This window comes from Lutjanus erythropterus, chromosome 18 (genome assembly GCF_056507025.1).
Source record: "Lutjanus erythropterus isolate fLutEry1 chromosome 18, fLutEry1.hap2, whole genome shotgun sequence".
Classification (NCBI taxonomy): Eukaryota; Metazoa; Chordata; class Actinopteri; order Lutjaniformes; family Lutjanidae; genus Lutjanus; species Lutjanus erythropterus.
The window spans coordinates 21,409,059-21,425,088 of NC_139334.1; the positions used below are offsets into that span (position 1 = coordinate 21,409,059).

The 16,030-nt window shown below is 40.2% G+C and overlaps 1 protein-coding gene across 4 annotated transcripts in view; it reads right to left on the bottom strand.

Moving 5' to 3' along the window:
• Positions 1-391: 391 nt before the first annotated feature.
• mideasb (mitotic deacetylase associated SANT domain protein b) overlaps positions 392-16,030 on the bottom strand; it is a 37,754-nt gene continuing 22,115 nt past the window's right edge. For 3 of the 4 annotated variants that reach the window (XM_084742807.1, XM_084742806.1, XM_084742808.1), the window contains exons 8-13: positions 10,580-10,655; positions 8,911-8,999; positions 7,171-7,314; positions 5,552-5,674; positions 3,385-3,584; positions 392-1,199 (exon numbers count right to left, since the gene is read on the bottom strand). In XM_084742807.1, coding sequence (XP_084598933.1) covers positions 959-1,199; positions 3,385-3,584; positions 5,552-5,674; positions 7,171-7,314; positions 8,911-8,999; positions 10,580-10,655 — 873 coding nt within the window. In that variant the 3' untranslated portion in view covers positions 392-958. The remainder of the gene's footprint in view (positions 1,200-3,384; positions 3,585-5,551; positions 5,675-7,170; positions 7,315-8,910; positions 9,000-10,579; positions 10,656-16,030) is intronic. The other variant, XM_084742809.1, reaches the window with a different exon arrangement.

Consider the following 16,030-nt stretch of genomic DNA (forward strand, 5'->3'; position numbering starts at 1 on the left):
TATATATTTATAAAAAAGAAAAACAAAACAACAACAGTGTAAAATTGATTGTCATTTCAAGATAAAAAGCATCAAAACATCCAAGGCATCAACAGTGAGGGGAACAAACGGGGAACTATAAAAAGTGACGAGGGCTGAAGAAGGATTCACAGAACTAAAGCCCAAAAAATGAACAACGCTCACAGAGGAGAGAGAAGGAACCCATTTGGTGCACAACATGCGTCTGAGAAAGCTTTTGGCAGCCTTGAGTGCAGAAGAAGAGCGGCGAAACAAAGGCAACAGTTTGCACATGCCATCCATCCATCCATCATCGGTCCATCCATGAGCAGAGAAACTGACAGCATGTTCGGCGCTCGCCACGCCACAACAGCAACACGTCGCAACACGTCGCAGCTGTCAGATTTCAGTGTCCATATCGCCCAAACTTCATCCGGCCGGGAACGCAGCTCAAGCAAGCGCGTGCTGTGGCTCATCGAGCGAGAAAAAATAAAAATAAAAAAGGGGGGGTCAGGGTCCGACATGTTCAACGTCTGTCGAATGACACAGGGCGAGACTCGAAGTGCTGAGGAAGGCCGCGGCCTGGCGAGGAGAGCAGGACAGCGCCGGCTGAGAGAGGCGGCATGGCTTTGATTTGACCGAGCCCTGTGAGCAAGAGAGGTAACTCTTGAAAAGCTTTTCAAGCAGAGTAAAGGGGCGTTGGTGAGTTCTGGAAAGCATACACGCGCTCACTGTCACACGCACGCGCACACACACACACACACACTCGGTCCACACACTCACGAACACACACATGGGAGTAAATCTGTCCCTGAATGTGCCGAGCAACGGAAGTCTTCTTGTTCCACAAAATATACACAATCTTCACAGGAGGGATTCTTCTTTTATCAAACGTTCCTCCTCCCGTCCAGGAGAGTACGAGCCACGCTGCGCGGTGCAGTCAGTGTGTGTGGCCTTCCTCTTACTGCCAGTCCTCGTCGTCCTCGTCCTCCCCGTCGGACGAGTCATCGTTGGTGCTGTCCCCTCCACCCACCTGTCGCGTCCCGTTCTGCTGCCGCGCGGCGAGGAGGGCTGCAGCCTCGGCGGCTGCCTTTGCCGCCGCTCGTTCCTCGGCCTCCTTCTGGCGCAACGCTGCGGCCTTCTTCTCCTGCTCGGCGTGGCTCTTCATGTGGGCGCTGCGGCTCTTCACCTTGTAGAAAATCCTGCATGGAAAGAGGGAGGAGATTATTGATAAAGAGCTTTTCAGACACGGAGTGATATTACCGGTAAAGTCATGGCTTACGGTCCTTCAGACTGTGGCTGCAGCTATAATTAGTTTCATTACATTTGCTGTCACAGAGAACTGAAGAAGCCAGAAAATATTCACATTTAAGAAGCTGAAATCCCAAAATTTTGACATTGTTTCTTTAAGAAGATGGTGAATAACTTAGCTGTGACAGTTAACAATTAATCGATTAATTGACTACTTATTCCAATTTTAATTCAGTTTTTGACACAAAGGTGGCAAAGGCTGGAAAACATGTGTGACAGGCAACATAACAACAACATAATAACACTCAGTTAAACACTCTGCAGTCTCTCAGTGCACATTTCAGTCTCCAAAGTGACCAGCGAATGTGCACCAAAATAAATACATTACACACTAGCAACCAAAATAAGTGTGTTGCCACACAAGACCAATTTAGCACAATTTTTTAATCATAATTTTAACTAATAAGTCAACACTAAGGTATTATCATTAAAAAGCCTCTGCCTCTTTGTTGGAATTTTCAACAAAGGTGGCAGCCAGTAAAACATCAACAGATAGGCAGGAAAAAACTGATACATTAATGTCTGTTACTTTTCAACACAGCAGCGCTACTGCTGCACTGAAGAGTAACAATGAGGATGAAAGTGTCTGTTCTCCGACCGGCTGCATCAATGATGGATTTGAAAACTTACCTTAAGCTGTTCAAAATGAATAATTAATTAATGACCGCTGGGAAGTCTGCCACACTTCTCACTGGTGAATCCCCATTTAAGCTCTCATCAATTTAATTATTTGTTAGATGGAGAATTTCAAAGTGTCCAACTATGCACAACACAAAATGATATGATGTCTAATATGTGACTCTCACATCATTCTTAATTGCTCAAACTCTATATCTAAGCATATTATATATATATATCTATATATCGTCCATGAAGGACTGAGACAGCTGGTCTGATTTTATTGGATGTCATGTCCTTTGGGTTAAAGAGGAAAAGGACCATCCAGAATGTTTCAAGTGCAAAGTTCAAAAGCCAGCATCTGTGATGGTATGGGGCTTTTGGAGCAACACATGCTGCCATCCAGCATCCTTTTTCAGGGGCATTAACAACAGTGTGGCGTCATAGTAAAAGAGTAGAAAAGGTGATGTAACACAGTGGTAAACATTTTTTTGGAACGTGCTGCAGGCATCAAATTCAGAATGAGTGTGCATTTACAAAAAACGTATTCAATCAAAAATCAGTGCATTGTATCTTTGGGAATTGGGGTTTGTAAACTAATTTAACATTTTCATACTGCACACCACCAACAGAAACCGTATGCAGCAGACTACACTCATCTGCAGTACGTAGTAGGTGGTTCTGATTACAGCCTAATTCAGTGTTACGAAAGACCATAATAAATAAACAACTACATGCACAGGATTCTGGCACATTTTCTCTTTTGCAAGTCAGTAGTTTCATCTGAGTTATTACTTTCTTTGTCTCTCGTCATCAAGACTGTGGTCAAAGTTCAGTATGATGAAATAAGGGCCGAGTAATAACAGGGCGTACGAGAACAATGAATACCACAGCATGTGTGTCTGTCGCTGCATGAGCCATCTGTACACGGACTGAAAGCTTTCCCAAATTATGCAATTTTCAAAATCTTTTCAATGAGTGCAAATTGCTAATAAGTCTGGTTTGACATTATTTATCAGCCTCTGCAGTGGTGGCTAATCTATAATGAGCACCCTCTGAGCACGGGAAGTATTTAAAGGGTGATGAAGCTCTTGTCAAGTCACTGGGTAGTGTTGCATTGATGTGCCGTATCTACTCTGTGTTTCAGTTGCTAGGACACAGTTGGCAATAACAGGCCCGGTGTTGCCAGAGGACGGGGCTGTTATTTAACCAAAGCGTGACAGGATGGTTCGGTTCTTTCAAACACCACGAGACACTTGCCTCTATTTACCAAAACATAATCCAAATGGGCAGTAGCAGCAGCAATAGTTCCAGCAGAAATTCTCTATTTTGTATCTAGCTTGTTGTTCAGTCTTAGGCCACTTATGTAACTCAAGTGGCTGCTGCATGAGTAAACAGAGGCATGCCAGCGTCTCCAACACAACAGCAGTGACTGATGGGATATCTCTGATCACTGACCTGCCACATTTCTTGCAGGGGAACTCTCCCTCCTGACCAGCTGTGCCTTTGTTGCCTGTTGAGGGGCTGGTCCTGCGCGCGTTGCCGTCGTAGCGCGATTTGGAGCTCGGAGGGGACGGGTGAGGAGGCTGGATGACCCGGGACAGCGGCTGGTCCCTCGCCACGTCCTCCTGGCCTTTCATGATCAGAACGGTCCCAGCCTGCACACACAATAAAAGTGAGAGTGAACATGAAAGCATGAAAGAAGTTTTTTACACAGTCACTGAGAGCAATTAGGGAATAAATAATGAGCTTGAAGCTGCTTTATGAGCACCTCTCATGTAGGATTGTGTTACAACGGCATGCAAACATGAGCTAGTTAACACACATATGGACACACAGTTCACAAAAACAAAAATACCCACAGTCTGGCACTTATTATGCACCCTAAACGGTGAAATGCAATTTGAATAAGCAGGCTAAAGGTTTCTTGTCGAGTCATTGTTCGCTGACAGACATAATGGGGTTACACAATCCTACAAACTGGACATTCGCCAAGTGATCTCCCCTAAAACCTCCAGCAGGGGGCAGCAAATCAAGCACCCAACCACCAGGACAGAGTTCAAAAGGACAAATGTGTCAAGTTTGATGAGGCCAACTGAGGTTTCTGACCAGGAACATGTGGCGGTTTGTTCCAAAATAATGTCTGTTTCTATTTAATGTAATCCTGTTCATCGTACCTGGAGGTTTCAGGAGACAATTTAGCTTTTAGCCTCCTTTCTCTCCTACGCAGGCTTTTGTTTATTTTCCATTCATGCAAATATGAGAATATGTAGGTGTAAATGTGCCTGTGTACATGTGAATGTCTTGTGCATATCATATCCTTTATAACAGCTGTTTAAGGGTAAACAAACAAAAAATATAAAAAATTACAGGTAACACCTATGTTCAAAGAACTTTCATGCTATCTACCTATCTATCTATTTGCTGTACAACACGATGTACAGCATATTTCAGAGTTTACGAGGTGCACCTGAATGCACCATGAAGTCCCTGTCCCCATGTGTGTCAAACACACAAACTTTACAACTTTAAATCTTTTCACACGAACTTTTGTTACACAAACTGCGGAGCATATGCTGCCATCCAGATGATGTCTTTTTCAGAGATGTCCCTGCTACTTTCAGCAAGACAATACCAGGACACATTCCACATGTGCTTCAACAGTGTGGCTACATAGTAAAATAGTTCAGGTACTACAGTGACCTGCCTGCAGTCCAGACCTGTCTCCTACTGACAAAGTATGGTGCATTATGAAGCCCAAAATACATTAACAAAGATCCGAGTCTGTTGAGCAACTGAAAATGTATATCAATCAAGAATGAGACTGATTTTGACTTTCAAAACTTCAACAATTACAGTCTTCAGTTCCCAAATGGTTACTGAGTGTTGTTAAGAGAGAAGGTGAGAAAAAAAAAGGTGAGAAGACAGAAGGTGATAAGACAGAAGGTGATGTACCACAGAGGTAAACAGGGTCCTGTCTTAACTTTTCTGAAACGTGCTGCAGACATCAATTTCAAAACGAGTGTATATTTACAAAAAAGAATAAAGTTCATCAGTTGGAACATTAAATATCTTGTCTTTGTACTGTATTCAACTGAATATAGGTTGGAATGTTTTTGGCACAGAGGAAATAAATTCTTGACAAGGGAAAACTAATGAAAAGGAACTCACAACAGTCTTTATGTTGTGAGCACATGCTGTAAATAATCTGTCAAGCAGCCAAGAATTAACACCATCACAGCTCAAGTAAATAAATAAATAAATAAATAAATCATTCCTATCACTTTCAAGAGCCTGACAGGGGAGAGTGTGAGTGTGTGACTCATATAGAAGATGAAGCATTAGCTGCACCTGAAAATGTACACCAATGTGCACATGCACTTCATGTTTCACTCTTACAATCATGAGAGAACAGGCTTCAAGTATGAGGACTATTTCATCCTCATCAGTATCTCAGAGGAAACCTTCCCAACAGGGCGTGAATGTGACAGAGTTTTGTATCTTTTTCCAAAAACAGGTGCTGAAATCGGGGGTTTTCATTCCCTTATCTACTTATTGTATTTATTCATTCAGCCATGGGTTCCTTTCCCACGCGGAGCTGATTTCAATTAAGTTTCACACTCACATTCTCAGTGGACTGCGGTGCGTGTGTCACCCTGGTGGGGCCGACTTCCTGTTTCCTGTCAGCTGACCCTTCCCACTTCCTGCTGTCCTCCTCCCGCTGCGGCTCCAACCTGTGAGAGCCCTGCTGGGCCGAAGAACAAGAGTGTAGATGCAAGACATGAGCCTCCAGAAGTGGGATTTACAGTTGGATGCTAGTTTAGAAAGCTCTGTGGGGTTGTACATGATACCCTTCAAACTGCATCTGTTGAACAACAGTTTTTCTGTGTTATTAGATGATATGATGCAATAAATATCAACTCGTTTGAAGGCTCAAGTGGTCAATGAAGATATTCTGAGCTGTGTTATTTCTGAACAGAGACTCTGTAGTTTTTAACATCTAAATAAAACACTGCTGTTTCATGTTTAATCACATCTCACTGCAGTTAAACAGCTGCGTTCATTCTGTTGATTCCTACCCAGGTTAACATCCAGTCTATTAGGCACTGCTGACTTGAGACGATTCTTTTAAATCACTTTTTGTGGAACCTTGTAAACTTTTTTAGCTGTTAGTAAAATCACTTTAATCATATCTTATGTCCTGTGGTTGTTTAACAGGTTTATTTGATTCTCCCCGTAGAGGCTTAATTCCCTCAAATGACCAGCCTCACGTCTATACATCAGCAGCAAAAACACATCTGTTGCTGCAGTACAGACCGGCCTGTACTGGTTGTATTTTTGTATGTCTAACTAACGCTTAGTAAATGACAAACTGATCCAAGTGCTGACTACAATGGAGCATGTTTTCTCATGCTGTTACTATAGTTAGGATCACTGGCTGGATACTCAAGTGTTAGACCTATGAAAACTATAAAAGTGTTCCTGTGGTGCCGGTTTATCTATCCCCAAATTTAAATGAATGTATTTTATATCAACAGTCAGCTACTAGCTAGCTAACTTTAGCCAAGCACCAGCCTGCCTGTGTGTGAGTATATTGACATAAGCTTTTTTTGTTTGTCAGTCTAATTACTTGATTCTGTGATTTTTTTGGGGGGGTTTTATGTTAAAATCCAAAAGGATGCAGTAAAGTTACACCTTTTTCCAAATAATGCTAGCTACATTCTGTACAACAAATCTGTGTTGAAATTGGCAGGAGGAGAGCCAGTTAGCTGTTAGCTGTTAGCAGCTGGCAGGAAGCAAGAGTCCTGCAGTGTGTTTGGCTAACAGCTAATGTTGCCTACAGCTAATAGGGCTAACAGCTAACAGAGCTAAAAACATCTGTTTAGAGGAACATGAATCATTAAACAGCAAACTGCAGTTTAATTTTAAAGCTCAAGTTTATAGTAAATATACTGAAGTAGTCAGTACAGTTTGGAAGTAAAAGTAAAGTTGAATGTTGAGTTACAGACACTTTACATCAGTGTAATATTTTACCAAACTACACATTTACATTTACTCCAGTACTTGCACAAAAAAGCGCATGCAGCTTTTGATTAATAAATGCATAAACTAAATATAAAACAACAAGAAGACAACATTCACTTTACATTTGGGTTTGTTAAAACTATTTTTTCGGGATAGTTCTAGGACCGTGGTGAAAGACGTTAGTCTAAAGCCTTGACAGACATTAAACACGTAACTGACCTTGTGGTCCGTCTCCTCCTCAGTGGTCCGGTTCTCGAGCGGCTCCGCCTCGCCGTAGATCAGCGTCCCGTTACGGCCGATCTTGACGTGTTTCTTGTACGTGTAGTAGAACTCCACACACTGCGCCACTGACTTAGTGATCACCTGTGAACGACACACACGTTCCCTGTTAATGGAGCCTTATTATCTATTTTTGAAATGTCACGGCATGCTATTCAGCAGGTAAGGTCATTTTTCCGGTCAGCCTGGAGCTGCTAAGTAAATACGAGCACAGTGCCGTGCTGCTGAAAAGAAACTATGGCGAGGGAACACGTAAGACACAGCGACATCAGATGATGTGCTGCTTTTTTAATGGACTGTGTCTTTATTCAGCATATGATGTCTTGTTTTCTGTATTTTTGGTACCCAAGAAGAATAAATGTCCTCCCTTATATAATAAAATGAAAACAGAGATGTAAAATGTTGGATTTTTGCCGATATACACATACTCAACTTATTTTGGCCGATTGCTGATGCAGATACCAATACATGCACATATTTTTTTCCACCTAATTGCAGAGAACATTAAGTCTCTCCTGTAGTGGAATTAACATTTTATTATGCCGCTCTAATCGTCGTCTAATCTGCCCACTGGCAGTTCCACACATAAAACACAATGCTTTTCAAAATAAGAAAACTACTGCTGACATTTTTTTTCCCCTCTTTGTTCTTAACAAATTAGTCGTAATAATCAGGATGATGTCTCTTAAGACAGGCAATTAAACCTGTAATGTTGAAGGAATGAGGTTTGTCTTTTCCTCGCATAACGGATGCTGCAGCTTTTTAAAGTCATTTTATGGGCCTTTTATATTAATAGAAATTTTCATTTTGGGCTGATTCTGATATTTCATTTTAAAACTTTTGCTGGCCAATACCAATGGCATGCCAATGCTATAGTGCATAGAGCTGCAACGTTAAATTGATTAATTAATCAATTATTAAATTAATCGCCAACTATTTTGATAATTGATTGGTTTGAGTAATTCTTTAAGAAAAAAAAAGAAACTTCTGTGATTGCAGCTTCTTAAATGCCATCATTTTCAGGTTTCTTTACTCCTCTGTGACAGGAAACAAAATATTTTTTTGGTTGTGGACAAAATAAGACACTTGTGCTTTGGGAAACACTGATCAACAATTTTCACATTTATCTTACATCTTATAAACCAAGCTAACCACCTAATAAATGAATTAAGAAAACAAGTGGCAAATTGATGAGGAAAACAACGTCAGTTGCAGCCCAAGCCGTGCATCCTTAGGAATTAGATTTGTTGTCAGAAGTTTCACTGCAGCAATTCAATACCAACAAACGCCTGAAGCATATTCATAAATCAAATTTTAAACGCCTTTTATCTGGTGGTTTGGGCAATCAACACTGAAAAACTCTCAAACTGCTATAATTTGGCCTCACTCTTGATCACTGAAGTGGAAAAGGCAAGAAAATTAAATAGTTTTGCAGTCTTGTGAAAAGCAATAATTCACTGCGACACTGCAAATAATTAAACAAGATGGAAACATTGTTCCAGAGTGACTGTATTTCCCTTTTCCCCGCCCACCCACACTCAGGGAAAAAAATGTTTTTTAGAAGGGTTTATAAACGGTTGGTAGAGGAAATGGAATCAGTAAGCCCACAGCTTCTATGTGGCCTTGACTCGGATAAAGAGTTCTTATTTTTCGGTTCTTATGCCTGAACCCTCAACATACCTGTTTCTGCACCATGAAGAAGTCCTTCTTGTATGCACTGATGCCTTTGTTGAACTGGCGTCTCTCAGCTGCAGTCCAGCTGTCTGATCCTGAGGAGGGGGGAGACAGCAGAGAGACAGACCGAGACAGAGGGAGAAACATTTAAAAGGAGAAACATGCAGTATGTTAATGGCCAGTTTCAAAACACTCGACGAGAATCTGTTTCCACACTATATTCTGAATTTGTAGAGACAAATTCAATCCCACCCCCACCCTTAAAACCACACGCACGCACACAAATCTCTTGATAAACAATGACTCTCCTGTCTTCTGCTCGGGATTAACCACATGCTGTAAAACCCCCGCCCTTCTCCCCTCCTTCCCTCATCACGTTGACCCTGACAATCCTCCACAGTCACCCACTACCCCCACAACCACCACCACCCTGACACTCTCACGACTGCAGCTGCCGTTGCCTTGAGGCAAAGCAACGGGCTGAGAAAGTAAGTCACTGTTAGAAGAAAGTGAAGAGGAAAATGTTTGTCACACACAAGAGAGGTTTCAGCACAAACTTGGCTGAAATTAGGAATTATGAGCATTTGTTTTGAGTGTCTGGACACCAGCTGGGTGGAATTCATCAGCTGAGGCAACACTGGACACCAGAAAATGATGAGAATTATTTCAGAATCAATTCTAGGGAACTGAACTGGATGATTATGCTCATTCTCAATTGACCTACCTGCTATTTTCTCCATTAACCAATAACAGGGTTCGGTTCATGTAGCTTTTTAAAAGTAAAATTCAAGCACTTTTCAAGAAACCTAAACCAACTAAAATTACTGCCATGCAACTGTATGCCTCCACCAACCAGTTAAATTGCAGTTTACATCCATATCTGTCCAAACTCATACAATATGCACAGTGAAGTGTCAGTGAGAGACATGCTGTCTTTGCCATTTTACATTATTTTTACATCATTATATGCCACCAGTTTGGAGAAGCAGAGAGGAGTACCAGCATAGAAGCTAAGCAATACACTGCTGTGGACAGGATCGGTAACAAAAGGGATTTTAGCCACTAAGAAAAGGATGTCTGACAGCGAGGTAAAGCTGTGAAAATATTTTGATGGGAAACTGGTGTTACACAAGCCAAGTATCGCTCTCTCCAAACCAACTTTTACCTCACTGAAAACAGGAATTGCTTGTCTACAGCTGCCTTAATCTGTTATTTTTTTCTATTGTGTTTTAAAAGGTTCGTTTGATTCACTGAAGTCACACAATAACATAAACAAACTTACTGATCAAGGCAGCAGGAGACCAGCAACTTAACTACAGCAACACTTAAACTATTGTTTTCAGTGGCCCTTTTTCAAGTGGCTAAAATGTGTTTTACTGCTGACGCTGTCCACAGCAGTACATTGCTTAGCTTACATCCTGGTACTCTGCCTCTCCAACCGTCATGTACTGTAGGTGTTACCTACTGACCACTTCCAAAACTAAAAACAAAACTTCTGCTCAACTCTATAGTTGTCAACATAATATCACAAAAGACCAAGAAAGAAAAATGAAAATCCTCACAGCTGAGACACTTTGGTAACTAATATGTCAACTAATTCATTCAGCTCCAAGAAGACTGCATCCATTTATTATGGTACATAAAAAAAGTCTACAGCTACATCTAGAAGCCTTACCTGAGTAGTGGTAGTTTGCGAGATGATGAGACTTGGGGAAAATTGGATTCCTCAGCATCAGGAGGGACAGCGCAGCCTGAAAAACAATCCATTTTGTAACATTGCTTGTAAGTGAACAAACATGGTACATTGAGCTGTACAGCAGTGACTGTTATGAGCCTTTATACAGCAGGTCACTCCTGCCAACAAGCTGACTCTTTGCTCTATTAGATGCTTCAATTGTGCTTTATGACCCCGTAAAAACACACTGAGCCAAACAACGTTGCTTGCAGGTAACCAGGAGGCGAGATAACCATCGTTCTCATTTGTCCTGCATGTATCAAGTACCTGAGCGCGTTATATCACGATTATACTCTCCCTGGCACTGTCAAAACAAGAATTAACTTTGTGCTCTTCGAGAAGACGCCACGAGTGTTGAAAGACGGCAGTTTGAGCCGGACTGCTGCAGAGAGTGGGCGCTTTGACACACACACACCCCCTCCCCGCGTAGTTTCCTTGACAACGTTGGACCAGCGCTGGTCGCTGGGGCCTGAAATCTCCACCAGTGCTGCCATTACTCTACATCAGGCTGCCAGTCAACTCCAGCTTCTACAGCTTCAGTAATTTAAGTATTGATTTGGGTTTAAATCACCGAAAATGTTCAGTGTAAATACTGAGCGCTGAAGAATCTTTCTCTCTTGATCTGTGTCAAATAATTCTGCTTTATGCATGTTGCTTTATGTTTTAAAATATTCTTTTTAAGTATACTTTGTTTAGAACAGTGCTCTATGAATGAAGTGTATCATTCTTCTTCTTATTATTATTATTGTTATTGTTATTGTTATTGTTATTGTTATTATTATTATTATTATTATTATTATCATTATCATTATAGCTGCAATCAACACAAAACAAATCAGCAGCTACTTAAGTGAATATGAATAATTTTTAAAGCAAAAATGTCAAACATTTGACAGTTGAAATGTGAGTTTTTGTTGCTTCCTTATCTTAGCATTATAATTTAATATCTTTGGGTTTTGGACTGTTGCTCAGACAAAACAAGACATCTCGATTCAGTCTGTTATTTCTGAATGACTGTTATGAATAATGACCTCCTCAATGTATATTATGCCTTACTTATATTAGGATTGATTCTGAAAGTAACTGCTAGATGCAGTCCTGATTATGACCATTCAAATTTGTCAAATTAGACCATGACGTCACACATTGGTTTGTAGCCTTTTGAAGCCTTGAGGTCACTGTGGTGTCAGCTTCTTAATCGCAAGGCAGACGAGCCCTAAAGCATACCCCGCTTTATTGTCTCTTTCACTTAACAAACTTCACTCTGTACTGAAGAGGATCTGAAACCAGACATTAAACCATAAACTCATTAGGAAACTGCTTACAAAGGTTATAAATCAAGAGAGAAGTGGGGTAATTTTCTCATAGACTTCCACACAATTGGACATCTTATTGCAACCAGTGGAACTGCCCCTGATAGCTGTTAAAAAGACTGCAGATTTGAGGCACTTCCACATTGGCTTCACTTATCAGACCCAAATGTTACATTCACTTCTCTTATACAGTCTATGGTCACATGCTAATCTTTCATTTTTTCTTTTTAATATCACAACATCCATTAATAGCCGCCTACCCCTCCCTCTGTTTACGTCTCTTAAATAATAATAAATATGACTGTGTCCTTGTACTGCTGGTCTTTCAGTGAAGGGTGGACATAACCAGGAAAGAGCCACTTGAGATGACGCTTCATAGTGCTCAACAGTGACCGCTATTTGGCCTCATTATCACAACCAGCACTGAGCACGCTGTTCCTCTTTTTGTTAGGGCTGCATCCTGGGATATCCGCACCGCACCGCAAGCTGAACCAGCCCGGAGGATGATGAGCTCTGATGTAATTAGTGGTCTGACGGTGATGCAATAGGTATGAGACACAGGATGGATCATTGCTGCAGTATAGGTGGAGCACCCATCTGACCAACCATATTTCTTGCAAACTTGTCAACATTTATGACTTCTTGTGACCAGCCTCTGGCATATTTATGGTGTTTTGTCTGGTCGCTCATGTTGCTTTCAAGAACAGTTAAGAAATATGTTTGACAATGACGATATCAATGAAAGCATGTTATTACAACATTAAGAATATAAAGTATAATGCTGAAGAAATCTTTCCCCTCATGATGTTGAGTTACGCCTGGACCTTTACAAATATCTCAGGTTGGAACATGGCTACACTACATCACCCAATTCAGGCTGCAACTAACAACTGGAGCCCAGTTGATATGGGGTTTTTGAGACCAATATTGACTTTATGGGAGAAAAATTAAAAAGATTGCTGATTTTTTTTTCTTCCTTATCTAAAATGAAATAGATGTTTTCTATGTGGATGGAGTACTGATTTTGCATAACTGTTACAGACCTCAGTTAATTCTTTTCCATGACTGGCAATACCTGTGATACAGAAGAATTGGATTATTTTTATTGTCAATGAATCTGTTGATTATTCTGATGAGTTGATTCACAAAACCAAACAAAATACCCATCACAGTTTTGTAAAGCCTCTTCAAACATCTTGTTTTGTCTGACAATCACGCCAAAACACAAAGATATTCTGCTTATTATCACATAACACAAAGAAAAGCTGCAAATCCTCACTATTGTGAAGCTGGAACAAGAGAATTTATGACATTTTTGCTCGAAAATGAGTCTGTGTTTACGTTTTTCCAGCTGAACTTACAGTGAACAGCAGCTAGCGTCAGTTAAAAGGAAGCGGGCGGAGGTTTTTCTTTAGACTATTTTAATTTTGACAATATATTTTGTGGTTATGATGAGGGAAACTGCAGCTCGGTACAGTTCCTTGTGTGTTGTGTGGGGTGAGTGAAAATTCAGAGTTGAGTCATATGTTCAGCTATAGAGGTTTCCAGGCACATGTCAAAACAACACACCTATGTGAGTGACTTTCCATGAATGAGTGACTGAGCTAGCGGTCATTTACATGCACTGTAGAACTTTTCATACATCACTTTATTGAGTTTTAATATTTTGTTTTTCAGGTGAGAAAGTAAACATTTAAATACGAGGTCAGTTTATCCAAAAAATGGCTTCTTGGAAATTTGTTCTTAAGTTTTTGCAATGATAAAAAAGGTCAAGTGTACATTATTAAACATGTGTTATTCTCAATTGTTTATTCTTTTTGAGAAGTTTTAAATAACCCATATTTTTTCCCTCTTCTTTGTTTTGCTTTCTCTCTTCATCTGTCGTATGCCGTTTGATATCATTAGTGTTATTCTACTTTTTCTGTACATGTATGTGTGTGTGTGGGTGTAGATATTTCTATGCACTGTGCAATGTCTTAAAAATAGTTAGTTGCAGTTTAATTTTCCGTCAAATAATTCAAACACTAGTTGTTTCAGCTCTGCAGTAACCATTTGCATCACACCTCACTGACAGCATGTGCGGCTCTTTTGCTAGACACGGTGGCGTCACCTTAGCTTCTGGCTAAAGAATAACCAAACCGTTTTACTATCTTAGTCATCTCAGACCACCGCAGAGTTTCGGTGCCGAGCAGCGCTGAAAGTCTACAGATCAGTCACTTCCGTTCAGTAATCATTGAGAGCTCAAATGAAGGCATTCAATCACTACATTTACATGCATGCAAGAAACCAGGTTAGTGGAAGATATCAAGTTAAGGCAGGAAGTTGGAGGACACGTGTACGTGCACTGCAACAACTTGACAACTTTTACAAGCTTCACATGCAGCTGGTCAGTAAGCTGATTTTCACTCTGCTAAGTTCTGGCACACTTTCAATTTCTTGGTGAGATATAAAGCTGCACTGTGATGTTTTTGCCTTAATTGGATATAAGGAAGCACCATAATAAATAATGATCTTTTCTTTTATCCTACCACCACAACTATACTGACTGGAGTCTTCATCATGCACTTGTACATATGTAAAAACCCCATTAGAGCTAGATTAAGGATTCACAAGACCAAGAACTCAGGAAATGAGGTTTCACTGCAGAAGAAAGACGTGTTAGTCAGATTTCATAAAACCTTTAATCTTATTAAGGAGACCAGGCCTCTAATTTGCACGATAAGAAACCTAAAGAATCAGGTTTATGTAAAATGTCCACAATAACCCAGTTACTTACATGGTTACGTATTATCTGATCGGTGAATTCGTACAATCTGCTTCTGTGCAGTAACTGTGCATGATGAAGGGGGGACGGTGTAAGAACAGTATATAAAGTATACTGATGTAAATTTGCTCCATGGTATGAATTTCGACTATACTGTGATAATGTGGTAGAGCCTTCACTTTGCTTGACCAAAAAGCAACGTCGTAAGTTACAACAAGATGTTAAAAGTGCAAATAAAAGAACCAATAACATCAGAGCTTTTCCAAATTTGAGGATATATGGCAAACTAAGCCAAACAAACAGCATATAGACAGCTTTGGTGTAAGCTTGTTTATAACAATCCAGTTTTGCAAGTCAAATGTTCTTAAAACACCTCTGTAGTGTATGAAATATGTCCTAAAAACACAGTAGTACAGTAGCAGCCGTCAAGCAGTTGTCATACCGGCTTTACCCCTGCAGAAGAATTTCGGTTGCTTTAGATTTGCTTTAAATTTTAACAGTTTTCATTAAGGTTTTTTATTTGTTCTTTCTTTATTCTTCTGTACTATTGTGGCCTTTACTGTTTTACTTTTTATCACCCCTTTTATCTAAGTTTCTTATTGATGATTCTTTCTGTCTCGGAGATTTAATTTATTTTTCCACTCAGCTACATTGTAAATGAAGTCTCGACTTCAATGCATTTCAAGTCAATTTTATTTGTATAGCGCCAAGTCATTACGTTAGCTCAGGGATTTTTTTCAAATAGAGTAGGTCTAGCCTGTACTCTTTATAAAACTAATTGTTCTCACCAGAAGCGAGCACTGAGGCGACTGTTTTAAATGAATGAATCAATCTTTAAAGCTCCTGATAACGTGGTTTTACATTTTAATCATTTATCTACATTAAATATTATAAAGCATCTTTTTGTGTAATATATTAAGCATTTACCATTTAAAAACTGCGTTAATCTGCTGTTATCAGTAGTGTGCGGGTGTGATTTGATCAGATTTGATTGACAGTGACTGAATAACGGACCACCCATCATGAGAACTTGATTCAACTGTTGCTTAATCCTGCCCACCTAAAAAGCACAAATACAGAGTTCTCTCACGAAAAAACACAAACCAAAACTGCTCCAACTTTGGAGGAAAATACTGTGGGACACTCAAAATTTTAATATGAATGCAGTTTTTTTGTGTCATGGCAAGCTTTAAAGGGAAAACAGGTCGGTGTGCATGTATGTGTGGGTTACATGATGCAGAACGCAGCTTCCTTCCAGTCATTTTTCTATTAATCCTGGCAATCGCTGCCTTGTCAGTTAGCGTGGATTGTTCT